The 13,299-nt window shown below is 47.5% G+C and overlaps 1 protein-coding gene across 6 annotated transcripts in view; it reads left to right on the forward strand.

Moving 5' to 3' along the window:
* Positions 1–13,299, forward strand: part of KDM2B (lysine demethylase 2B) — a 117,083-nt gene that overhangs the window by 96,787 nt on the left and 6,997 nt on the right. For 5 of the 6 annotated variants that reach the window (XM_039380323.1, XM_027739770.2, XM_039380322.1 and 2 more), the window contains 4 exons: positions 2,864–3,088; positions 6,576–6,719; positions 11,431–11,517; positions 12,107–12,376. In XM_039380323.1, coding sequence (XP_039236257.1) covers positions 2,864–3,088; positions 6,576–6,719; positions 11,431–11,517; positions 12,107–12,376 — 726 coding nt within the window. The remainder of the gene's footprint in view (positions 1–2,863; positions 3,089–6,575; positions 6,720–11,430; positions 11,518–12,106; positions 12,377–13,299) is intronic. The other variant, XM_027739774.2, reaches the window with a different exon arrangement.

The following is a 13,299-nucleotide window of genomic DNA, read 5'->3' on the forward strand; positions in this document are numbered from 1 at the left end:
CTGCCACACAGGAGGAGACTCTGTTGGCCTTGAACCCAGTTTGGGACTTGCTGAGCCTGAGGCCGTGGAGCTGCTGTTTGCTGGTCACCGTGGTAAACCCAGGATGAGGAGTCCTGCCATCCCCTGCCACTCGCTCTTTATTTGCAAGACAAATCCATGGAGTTGTGCTGGGAGGGTGGCAAGTTGCAGTACAGAGATGAGGACATGAGCTGGGAAGGAAATCTACCTCGATTCACTACCAGGGCTGGTCCGTTGTAAAACTGCAGTCTGAGCTGGAAATCCTGCAGCATCTCCTCACTAACATCGACCTGGAATTTGTCTGGCTGTCTGCCATGTGCTAAATAAACCCCAAGCCATGTTGGAGGCTCCTTCTACCCCCTTGAATCCCAGCCCCTTTCTGGGATAGCAACCCACAGGCCAGATTTTCTTCTGTGGAGGTTTTTAGGCGCCCACTTTGGAGCCCCTTGAAACTGGATACTAGTGGGAATTCCTGCAAGGCCTCTCTAGCCTTGCTGGCTTCGACATCCTGGAGTGAAAACATGGCTTGGATTGAGGATTGGTAGGTTGGTAAATTAGTACAATTGCTTGAACATGTTAACGAGCAGTGAAGAGGTCTGGGTAGTTAAGAAGTGTTGGATACAGTGAGATCCAGGTCTGCACCTCTGCCCTGTGCTGCTGATCTGTAAGGAAATCTGTGTTGTGTGCTGTGGTCTGGCTTCAGATTTGTTCTTGTACCTTCATCTTCCTGCTTTTGTAGTGTTTTTTTTTTTTAGGATTCTCAGCTTCTGTGTTCAAGCAATGCCTTTTTACCTCTTGCATCTCTGTAGTGTCCTAGCACTTAAACTGCTGTCCTCAGAATTAGGACTTGGCTCGTTTTAGTGTGGCAGAAGCAGTTGTGTTTCAGCTGGAAAAGCACCGAGTTTGATTTTTCCTTGAAAGCAGTTGCTTTTAAAAACACCATTCTGATGGTGTCAGAGCTGTTGTTTGCCTCCTTAAACTTAATCATGTTCCATCCCATGGGAAGGAGTCAGGTGCTCACACTGTCTTCCATGTGCTGTTGGCCGAGGGGAACTTGCCCAAGTTGTTGTACATGTTTTGGTTTAACTTGTTCCCGCTGATATCCAGCCCTTGGTTCGTGATGTCCCTTCCTAGTGGAAGGAGACTAATAGAGAGAATGGAGGAGTGATTCATGCCGAGGAAGAAAATTATCTCTTATCTAGGTTGCCTCTAAGCCAGTCCTGCCAGAGACGACTTTATCCTTGAGAGGCTGGAAAGTTGGTCTAGGAGGTAAATATTTATTCTTTAGAGTGTCTGACATTGATCTGAAATCCAGGCGGCCGGTGTGGTTGGGGATGGGAAGGAAGCTGTGCTGTCTGTGTTCACACAGCACAGGGGGATTCAACCTGCACACGGAGCAAAATCTGCTCCCGAGAAGTGGAATTAAAAACTTGCTGAAATCCGTGTAACCTCATGGACTATGTTTTCTCCCACCTACAGTAGGTCTGTAGGAGAGAAAGCTTAAGGAGTCTAACTCCTGGCTTCTTTGTGCTCCCAGCACTGAGATTCCTGGGATGGAGGCTGTTAAAATATCAGCACTCTTCTGCAGCTTAGAGAGAGTCACTGGAGCTTTGCTAAGTCAGCTGGGAGGAAGATCAAATACTCAGCAGTGTGGCTTTTCTTCAGGGTTGTGTAGCAGGACACTTAGGGAGGCTTTTTTAGAACCAAGTGGAAATATTTCCACACCTCTTAAAATCTGTGGTGGAATTTCTTCATGGCTTCCTACAGCCAACCTGCCCCTGCCTTGGTGATTGCCCAGAATTCAGCTGGAACAGAAAGTGAAACTGCCTGGTCTGCTGGTCAGATGCTGAGATGTGCAGAAAGTGGAAAAGTTGTATAAATGCTAAACCAGATGAACTTTGCAGTCCTGTTATTATCATATTTATGAAGAAAGCTGTCAGTGGTCAGAATGAGCCAAGCCAATTCTTGCATAATTAGCCCCATACAATTACATGGTATTTAGTGAAGTTTGGCTTGAGCTGCAAGTTCTTGTGTATAACAGGGAGTTTCTGATGAGAACATTAAATTTGGATGTCCAGAGTGAATATGTTGCAGTTAACCTAATCATTTCAAATCTTTTCATGCTCCTTTAGCTTCTCTCTTAAAGGTCATGGAAATCTAGACCTGGGATGCCCTTTTTAGCCTTTGCACAGCATCAGTTGGTGTTCTATTTTTGAGCACTTGCTGGTGTTGGATATGAGGGGAGCTACTTTGGAAGGGTTTTTTAGCATTTGTGTTTTATTTCCTACTTAATCACTTGGCAGTAGTTGATGGTCTCCTGATTTTTTAGGGAGATTGCTGGGGCTTGACCATTACCGGGCGTTTCTCTGCTGTAACCTCAAAATTACTTTTGCTGCCCCTTTGGATTCTTCCACTTCCAGTGGAGTAAAGCAGACCTTCTGGCTTAACCTGAGCACAAATCTAAGAGCTCAGTGTTGACACAGATAATCTCTTGACCTAAGCCAAGCACATTGCTCAGGACTTGGTCCTGCATTGAGCTGTGTGTAAATGGATTCTCCCTGCCCTCCTCCTGGACTGGGCTTGCTCTGGGTTTGAGATCTCTCATTTATGTCCTCACTTCTTTGTCTTTTTACAGTTCGTCTCTTAGTGGAAAGTTAACAGCACTCCTTGAGCTCTAAGAGCGATGCTGTGACTCTGCCGAGTGTTAATGACCGATGTGTTTGCAATCCCGGTACACCTGTCGGTTTTCTGCCCGAGGTGCCCACAACTCCTGTCCACGAAAGTCCTGTGGTTTAGCTGGGAAGCGGGATGTGCGATTGACCTTGTGTGTGTCTGGCTCTTCCAGAACAGGGCAGTCGGGCGGCCCAAGGGGAAGCTGGGCCCGGCCTCTGCGGTGAAGCTCGCGGCCAACCGGACGACCGCGGGCGCCCGGCGGAGGAGGACGCGATGCCGCAAGTGCGAGGCGTGTCTGCGGACGGAGTGCGGCGAGTGCCACTTCTGCAAGGACATGAAGAAGTTCGGGGGCCCCGGCAGGATGAAGCAGTCCTGCATCATGAGGCAGTGCATCGCGGTGAGTGCCTGGAGCTGCTCCTCGCTCTGCTGGCTGCTGACGGGGTGGGGAGCCGACACCTCCGCTCCGCTCTGAGGAGTCTTGAAGTGCTTCAGGGGATGTGTAATCCTTGCCCTCTCAGCTCAGATCCCTTCTTCCCAGCACTTCTCATCCGCCCCAAATCTTAAACCACAATGCTACTAAAAACTTGATAGCACAGCTTTCCTTCTCAGCAGTAGAGAAGTGGAGATTATCAGTACATCAGAAATTGTCCCTCAGATCCCACTGAAACACTAGGGTTGGGGGAGAAGGGGAAGAGTGGGAAGTTCTGATTCAAATGGAGAAGAGGCATATTTGGATCTCAAAATTTCCTGAGCAAAAACCACCTTGCAACCATGTTTACCATCTTAACTACATAACCAAATTAAGATGTGGAGAAATCTTTGACCAACATCCTCCAAGATGTTGGTGTTGGTGACCCCAGCCCCAGGCTACCTGAGATCTGAATTTCAGTTTGGTTGCTGTTACCTAGGCATAGAGCAGAGGGTCTGATCCAGATGAGACATCAATCCACGGTCTTGTCTTCCTCAGGGACTGGAAATGGCTGTCAGGGAAAGAGCATCAGAACAGGGCAAGCAGGGAGTCTGTTTCCTGGGCTCCTGTGATACATTGCTTAGAAGCTTCTTGAGTCACAGGTGATAGCTTTCTATTTAACAAATATTGACAGATTAATCTTCCATTAAGTTGTTCAAGCAGCTTTTGAATCCGTTGCTGCCGTGCTGACTGTTGTGGAGCTTCTCCTCCAGTCTCATGTCTGCAGTGCCTCCGTTCAAGGCTAAAAATCAGCTTTAGCTTTTATCTTAATTCTTTGGAAGGTCTTGTTTAGGGTTCAGGTTTCTTTTGTTGTTGTTTTTTTAAAAAAAGGAATGTTGTTTATTCATAACTGAAATATCACCCTATCTCTACTGATTTCTCTTGTTCCAGTTCCTTTCACTTAGTATTTGGGTTTTTTTCCTTTAATTCTGATGAGAAGGCTGAAGTGGAGACATTAAATGACTTTGCCTGACACTGATAAGAAACTGATAAGTGCTGCAGGTTTCCAGTAGTTGCTTCTGGTAGCTCACTCCATGTCCTGTTCTAAGCTCTGCACTGTTCCTGACATAGAGGATTGGGTTCAGCACTGCTGGATCATTCAGTAAAGCACACAGAATATCCACCTTTCCGCAGAGTGCTTTTGCAGCTCCAGTGTCTTTTCTTTGAACACTTGATTTCCTGGAGTGTGGCATGAATTGAACAGCATGGATGAAGAATTTATTATTCTCCAGGGGCAAGAAGTAGTGAAATCATGCTGCCTTTTTAGTGGAAGGATTAAATTAGGGCTGCAGTGAGCTTTCTCATCCTCACTGATGAAGGAAACTTTCATACTAAGCTGTTCCACTCTTGATAACACAGGCTGAGCCTTTTGGAGATGATCTGGGTTCTCTTCTAGCTGAGTGTAGTCACCCTCTTTCTTCCAATGAAGGTTTATTTTTCTTCTTGGTGCCTAGAGTTTAATTTCCAGAAGCTGTGGTTAGAGCACAGGGCTTGCTAGCCAGGGGACTCTTGATTACTTGTCCTGCCCTCACATGCATTGAAAATAACATCTCTGCCCTTTGTAGGTTGGTGTAAATATCAGGGGGATTATTAAAAACTCTCTTAGAGCAGCAAAGGCCCAGAAAATTGACAAGTTGAACTGTTGTAACTTTTAAGGTGCTTTACATTTCTACAAGCAATCCTGTTATCTTTTCTCTTGTTCTCTAACAATTCAGTAGCAATATATTGTGGTACTTATCAAACAGCTTCCAGCCCAAAAAAAAAACCTGCTGAAAAGATGTGGAAGCAAGGCTCTGTGGAAGTAATGATCCCTGCAGTTCTGGGATTGTGTTTTCCTCTGGTTAATAACATTGACAATATTAACTAGATGCAGACTTTCATTAAACTCAGAAGCCTTGAGAGAGCTGACTGTACTGCTGTTCAGAGAGCAGGAACCTCCTCTGCGTCACCAGTTCAGTCAGGAAGGGAGGCAGGAGTGCCTGGGACACACTTTGCTACGTGGAATGGGTCTGAAGGGAATGTGGGGCTCCGGGAGGACGAGCTGTTACAGTGCAGCTGCTGTTCCAGCCCTTCAGTGGGGCACAGAGGAGGTTCCCTAGACACCCTTGCTCCCAGCAAGAAAAACTGTCCTGCTCCTGGGATGTTTGCTCTTGGGTGTGAATATAAATACTTGTGTGGAGATCAGACAAAACAAGTGGACAGAGCCCTGGACAACTTGGCTTTTCTCTGGTTTACCTGCTGGTGATCCTGGGGATTCCTATTTTGTGCTTGGAGGAAGGGTGGGAATGAAATAGTATTTGCAAAATGCTTTTAAAGTGGAGCGTGGGTAAGTCCTGGCAGGAGAAGGCAGGGAAGTGTTGCCATAGCTAATGGATCAGGTGTTGGGGTGTGGGGCAGAGCACTGTGCCCTGTAATGCCTTACTGCAGCTGGGCTTCTCCTGGGCTGAAATGTGCTGAAGGATGCTCTGCTGCTGCCAAAATTTGGGTTGGTGTGCAGGTATCCACTTAGAGACTTTATTTTTTACTTTATATCTCTACAAGAGATCTTGCCATGAAAAGCCACATCTCTGCCTCTGGCTGTGTAATGGTTAAGGACTTGCAGCCTAATCGATTGCACTTCCCATTATGGCCAGTTTAGGATCTTCCTTTTCCTTTTTGTAATGAGGTTTATTATACCTTATTGCTGCAAAGCAGAAGTTTGTTAATCATTACCAGAAAGGTGACTTTTTAATTAGAGTGGCTTTCAGTGCTTTGACATGGGTGACAGATCTGTGAGATGCTGCAGTTCCCTTTCTGCCTCAGCAGAAGAGAAAACTAAAAAATCAGTGTGATCCCACTTGTGACACTTGCAGGAGAGAATCCTCTAAGTGCAGAGGTTTTTGCAGTGCTCAGGTTGGGAGCAGGGCCCTGGATAATGGACTGTCAGTGAGGAAAGGGTCTGTTCTTGGTTCTGTTGTGGGCTTGCGGTGAGACCTGGATCAGGTCCCATAACATCTGTCTGCCCTGCCTGTAAAATAGGGGAGCTGCCAAAGCGCTGCTCGGATTGCAGAGCTAATGGATGTGAATAGTGATGTTCTAGGTTGCTTCTTTCCCCTCCCATTGTACACTGGTGAAGTGACTTGCATGCCAATGTCTGTGTTAGCTCACAGATTCAGGGAACCCTCCAAAAATGCATTTTCATCCATCCCTGGAATGCTCCATGAATCTGTGTTGCTGCAGGGAGGGCACTTTGGTGAAACGTTTCCTGTAGTGCTTGGTCTGGATACCCAGCCCCAATTTGTTACCAGTTTTTCTTGCCTTCATGGCAGTCTGCACAATTAATCCCTATTTATCTCCTCTTTGAAATGAGGATTGAGTTGCACATTGAGTTCTTCTGTTTCTGTGTCCTGATCAATTCTTTCTGATACATAAACAGCCGGTGTTGCCTCATACTGCTGTGTGTCTGGTGTGTGGAGAAGCTGGGAAGGAGGACACTGTGGAAGAGGAGGAGAGCAAGTTTAATCTCATGCTAATGGAATGCTCCATTTGTAATGAAATCATACACCCAGGATGCCTTAAGGTGAGTACAAGGATGTGATACATGTTGGAAACAAAAGCTGCATTAGTTATCACCTTCATGTAGATGTAGTGTACAGAAAATGAGAAGCTTTTAGGTTTTCATCTTTGGACACTTAAGTGAGCAAAGAGTTGGTGTGAGGAGCAGAGTGAAACACAGCCCTGACTGGCAGGTGGGGTCCTTGAGGTAGCAGCATTCCCTGTGAACAGAGGCTGGCTTTGGATGGCCCTGAGGGGGACGTGCATGCAAAGGTCTTGTGGGTTTGTTTTGTTTTTCTTTCTTTTTGCCTCTTGTTTAAGGAAGTGAGTTGTTTCAGTTGGGATGGGGCGGACGGAGCAATCTGCCTGTCCTTCTGGATGAGATAACCCCACCTCTGTGTCAGCAGCTCCTCCCCGTGTCCCACAGAACAGAGGAGCAGTTTGCTGCTCCTGTTGGCCCAGGCACAGATGTGCCTTTGGGTGGCAGCTGGCTCCAAAGATGTTATGAGCAAGTGTTGGAGTATGAAGAGAGCAGCTCTGGAGAACAGCCTGAGCGAGTGTCAGGCTGCAGGAGTGCTCACCCTTGGCTGACTCGAGCCCTGTGAGCAGCTGTATTCTTCGCTGGTAACAGAAGTGTCATTTTGGGCATAACTTGTGCATTAGCATTTAGAAGCTGCCTTTCTCCAGAGCTGGTTTCTTTCAGCTGATCAGCTATTTCCTGTTGCTGATTTGTTTATGGTTAAAGTGATTTGCCAAAGCAAATGTGTTCTAACACACCATGCCCCAGAAAGCAGCTTTTGGGCCCTTCTGGGATCTCAGGGAGGAGAGGTATGTCTGTTCCTTATGCAGGCCTGGGGTGAAGCTCTCCTGGTCTCTTATTTCCTTGGCTCTGTATGTGGTGTTGCACCAAGCTCTGTGCTGTCATTTATTAGAGCAGAACACGGGGAACTGGCAAAGCAGAGCTGTGCCTGTCTCCCTGATTCATGGAACTGGTGCTCACAGCTCCTGCCACAGATGGGCTCTGAAAGGGAGCTTTGCTTGCTTGGCTCTGCCTAGAACAAGGCTTTAGGGGCTGGTGAAGGAGGGGAAGGAGCTGCTTGTTGTCAGAGGTGCCTTAATTTTGGCTGCTTTGCTGTTTCCTCTCCTTGCTGGAAGTGCCCTGTGCTCCCCCATTTCTGGCTTTGCAGTGTCAGTGACACGTCAGGGCTGAGTCCAGAGGGTGCACTTGTTGTCTCGTGGCAGCTCAAGTGTTGTTTCCTCTCCTCATACTACATTTGGGACTAGGTGTACAGGATGTGGGTCAGGTCTGTGAAATCAGACAAGTGCTGTTTGTTCTCTTACACCTGCATGGTGGTCTGAGTGCTCTTTTGGTAACTAGGAACAATGTTGCTTTGGGTATTTCTGACAATTAAGCAGTGGGAGATTTACTGTGTGTCTGATGTCTTTGTATTTTGATTTCTCAGTGCTTCTGCTGAGCTGAAATTGTAGGTAACTGGGACTGTTAGGATTTGAGAATTGTCTTGGAAGGAGAGATGAAGCCGCTCAGGGGAACAGCAAAAGGAAAATGGAGTCTCTTCCTTGGATCCCTCCTCACTCTTTTTTCCCAGGTTCTGTGATTTCCTGCAAGACAGAGATCTGTTGCCATGTTTACATGTTGCTCGAGCCCTTGAGCCCTGAGGATGGAGCGGATGGAGCCCATAAATAGCCTTTGATGCAGCCCCAGCCCCAGGGCAGCTGCTTTGGCTGCCCACAAGGGAAAGTCCCTTCCTGTCCCACTTGGGAAATAGCAGTACCATGTGAACTGTTGGTCATCTCCAACTAAATATCTTGCAAATGTACATGTCACTGAATATTTCACAGAATATTCCAAGTTGGAAGGGACCCACAAGGATCATCGAGTCCAACTCTTAAGTGAATGGCCCATAAAGGGATTGAACCCACGATCTTGGTGTTATTGGCACCATGTTCTAACCAACTGAGCTGATCTCAGGGTCGGGGAGTCTGGAATAAACTGGATCAGTGAAGAGAGGATGTCCTTTCCTGGCATATTCCCACGTGGAGTGAACTCCCTCCAAGATGCATCTCCAGAGCTTGTGGAGTAGTTTGGCACATGCAGTGAGAGATTTGTTCTCCTGGGCAGGTTGTTCCTGGTTTGAAGTCCCTCCCCCTCCAGCTTCCTGATTTGGCTGTACATGTTTTGTGCTGGGTTTTCTCCATGAATCAGCAGTGCCAGAGGATGACACTCTGAGGAGTTAAATTAAGGGCAGCTCAGGTGCATCTATGCTCTGACACAGCCTTGAGGGGCTCCCTTGCTGGGGGAGCCCTGGGTTCCAGAGCCCTGGATCCCTTGCATTGGAGTGGTATTAAGGACAGCCAGGTTGTTCCATGTGCTGAGCCGTGTCCTGGGAAGTTTTGACATGCTTCTTTCCTTGAAAATACACCAGCAACACAAATGCTTGTTTTGCTGAACGAGTTTCTTATGAAAATGATCTTGGGGAGTGTTTCACGAGTGCAGAACTGTTTCCAAGGGGAGCTCCTGAGATTTTGGGATGAACATTGCCTTTCATTGTTATGGAGTGTTCGAGTTGAACCACGAGTGGTGAATTTTTCTTCGCACATTCCAAATTGCTGGTACTGGTTAGCACATGTGAGTGCAGCACCTGATGCTGTTTCCCTAAGGAGAAGGGGTTCCTGTTCCTCAGTAGGAGCCCATTCTTTTCCATCTCAGGTGGATATAGTAATTATGGTGAAGGTGAATATTTAGGTGCCTTGTCAGAACAGCAGGAATACCAAGGCCTTTTCCAGCACAGCTTCAGCCCAGGTGTGTCTCACTGCCTATTTCAGTCTTGGCACTGTCAGAATTCCTGGCTGTCCCTCGTGGTGCCAGATCAGCATCCTGAGGTGTCCATATCCCTGACAGGAAGATTTCAGAGCAGCAAGGTCTCCTGTTGACACTCTGTGGATTGCTGACCTTGTGCTGCAGGGGGTTTTCTGTGACACCTCCCTGCGGCTCCGACACCCCCCTGCTGTTTGTTACAAACACTCGGAACTGGCTCCCACCCAGCCTGAAAGGCTTGGGACACATTCAGTGGCAGGTTTGTGTGTGTCTAATTAGTTTGCTTACAGATCCCCACATCTGTTCAGTTCCTTAAACTTCACAGAAGGGACAGAGCTGTAATGCTTTCCCTTCAGCAGCACTTGTTCTATATTCAGTGCGGGAAATAACTTGTTCCCAACTTGAGCTCGAGCCAGGGATTGTTCCCCCGAGGCAGAGATGTATACAACAGCTCCTGGAGTATCTTACACCTACCATGGGAAAGAAGGTTCAAAGGCACACAGTTGTGATAAAACCAGTATTTAAATTCTGCCCACTTCATTTACTCATTTATTAACTCCAGGAGACTTGCTGAGAGACTGACATGTCATCACTCTCACTGGATGGTGAAACTAGAATGGTTACTGTCTGGCTCAGGGACTTGAGGAAGCAGTTCCTAAATCCAAGGGCTTGCTCCCGCACAGCCAGTACCTTTTCCCTGAGCTGGGAGGAGAAGAGGAAATGTTTCAGAAACATGAAAAATCTGCAGGTCCCTGCCTCTACCTGTTCCTGTCTCCTGCTACTGCGCTGCTGCTGCCAGTGCCCAGCTGTTGGTCTGGGCAGCAGCATGTTTTTGTTGTCTACAGTAGTAATAAATTAATATTTTTCTTTTTTTTTCCCCCCAAGGTTTTTTTTCTGAATATGTAACTAAACTCTTAAACGGGAATGTGCCATCAGTGAGCATGTGTTTGTGTGGAGGGTGTATCTTATGTCTTTTCTGAAACACCTATCTCCTGTTTGGGAAGCAATCCAGGCTCCTGTGTGGAAATTCAGAAACCAGCAGCTTTCCAGCTGCGTGGGGTAGGGCTCTGCTTTTATTGGAGTGTAACAACACTGAGCATAAAACACTGAGCTTTCTTTCAGAAAGCAAAATGTCAGTCTCAGAGGTAGTGGAGTTGTCAGCCGTTCTCTCCCTTACACTGGCTGAGGATCTGGGGGTGTGAGAAGCCCTAAAAATGCCTCCATGTGTCCGGTCTTGTGAACAAACGTGCCTGTTGTCGAGCTGACTTGGCAGCCACCATTCCCACTGGCACATGGGCTTAAGGGCTGGAGGCCTGGGACTGCTAGTTCTGATCCAGAAAGAAAAGTATTTTAAGGAACACTTGATTACAGTGCAGGGAGCTTTGCTGCTAAAAATGCCCAACGGGATTAATGTATGTGAGAACGTGTATGGGAGAAATCCTGCCTGTGGAAGGATCAGCCTGTGCCTCACCGGGAGGGGACACGGGATTGGGATGTGCAAATACATGGTGTGGGAGGATCTGTGGAGATGCTGTGACTGCAGTCCTGGGGTTTGGGGGGTTGGTTTGGGCTGTTGGGGTGTTTTTCCAAAAGCAGAATGTGTTAACTGGGGTTGGCACTGACCTTCATAAAAAGCCCGGAGCTGAACCCTTTGCCAGGTGCCCCTTTGGCCAGAGTGCCTTCCTCCCTGTTGTCATCATCAGCAGGGGGGCTGTGCAGGACCCAGGGCTGGTGCAGCACCTGCACTGCTCTGGGTGTCTCTGCTCAGCCCTTGGGAGGGCAGCAGTTGATCCAAGAAAACAGTGAGCTGTACAGAATGCCTTGGAATGATCGTGATCCGCCTGCAGACTTGTGCAGCTTTTTCAGCACGACTGTGAACGGAGTTGTGTCTCTCCCACAGGTGAAGGAATCGGATGGTGTGGTTAACGATGAGCTGCCGAACTGCTGGGAGTGTCCAAAGTGCAACCATGCAGGGAAAACTGGAAAAGTGAGTTTAATGGGAATAAGTGGTGCTGGAATGAGATACAAAATCTCAAGCGTCCCCTCTGGCTTGTAAATATAATTTTGCCCAATAGCAGCTTTTGGTTTTGTGCTTAATTCAGGTTTTGTGCTTAATTACACATGGTGGAGGATTGGAACTAGGTGATCTTTAAGGTCCCTTCCAACCCAAAGCATCCCAGGATTCTGTGATGATCCCATGATGATTCTGGTTTTGTTTTCTTGTTCCATGTGGCAACGCTTCTCCCAGAACCTGGGGAATATTTAGGTTAGTTCTGTGCACTGCTGCACGTTAATTTCAACAAGGAAAATTCTTTACAGTAGATTAAAAATTCAGAAGCAATTATGCAAAACCCGGAGTGTCTGTTGGAATTAGTGAAACTTTATTTCTTTGCAAACTGAGACAGACGCTTGCAAGTGTGTCGTTAGAAAAAATAACTTTACGAAGGTTGAAACTTTAACCCTTGATAATCGTTCTGTGTGTTACAAAGAGACCAACCCAGCAGAGTGTTGGTGGCAGCTTGAGGAGCTGAGAGATGCATAAGGTATAAAGTTGGCTTGTGTTTTGTGTCTCTCTGGTGTACAAGCAAAAGCGCGGACCAGGATTCAAATACGCATCAAATCTCCCGGGCTCGTTGCTGAAGGAGCAGAAAATTAACAGGGACAACAAGGAAGTGACAGATGCTGCGAAACGGAAAGGGGACTGTGAGGAAACTCCCAGGCGGAAATCGGAGGAACATTCCAAAAAGGCTCCAGTTGACTCAATCCTGAGGAGAAAGTCCGACGAGGTGCATCTGTGGAGGAAAAGGAAATTCGAGAAGTCCCAGGAACCCACCATGAGAAAGCGGGTAAGGCACAACACCCGTCCCGTGTGCTTGCACGGAGCGCGGGCTGGCTGGGGCTTAGAGCTCATCCTGAAATCCCAGGTTGTTCCCAAAGGAACTGCGATGTTTTACATTCCTTTGTGAAGTCTGCTGGTCTGACAGGACAGTGGCTGGAACAGTGACTCTTGGGTTGATGTTCAGAGGCTGAAAACACTGGGATATGGCTGTTGTTTTATTCAAAATACTAGAAAACCCACTTTAACTTAGAAATCTTTACAAGGTGCTCAGAGTAGGAACAAGGTGAAAATGAATTTTTCATGGAAACCTTTTCATCTCTCTCCACGTGGTGGCGCCTGGCAGCTGTTTTGGGGCTGATTTGGGAGTGTGCCACACTGGGAACTTTGGAAATGACACCTTCTGGTGCCTGCAGGGAGCAGGGGCTGCTCCCAGCAGCCTTGTGGAAACTTGTCCCTGGATGTGACAGTCAGAGCTCTTGGGCCAAGCAGGGACACTCTGAATGTCATATGGATTCCAAACTGCTGGTTTGCAGAGGCTCAGATTTGTCTCATGACTGATGGCTGTACAGTCAGAATCAGGCTGGATTTGTGTTGCATGTGGAGCTCACCAGGAGTGGGAGTCACAGTCCTGCAAGGTCAGGCAGTGGGAATGCTGCAGGATGGCAAGTGTAGGGATTGGGGCAGCTTTGGTGGAGTGAGAGAGCAAAATTCACAGTACCAGTTGATGCATTACTGCTTGCTGTCCATGCTCCCTTTTTCCCATCCCTTTGGACTCCCAAACCTTCTCAGACAGCACAGCAGATGTTCGTGTTGGGGATTTTACTTTTCTTTTTTCCAACAGCTGAAATAACAAACTCTTCAGGAAGAAGGTACTTTGCCTTTTTAATGGATAGATTCTCAATCCCTTTTAGTCCCTTCTCACGTGAGCTC

This window comes from Pipra filicauda, unplaced genomic scaffold (genome assembly GCF_003945595.2).
Source record: "Pipra filicauda isolate LSUMZ 115617 unplaced genomic scaffold, ASM394559v2 scaffold192_size1418226_pilon, whole genome shotgun sequence".
NCBI lineage: Eukaryota > Metazoa > Chordata > Aves > Passeriformes > Pipridae > Pipra > Pipra filicauda.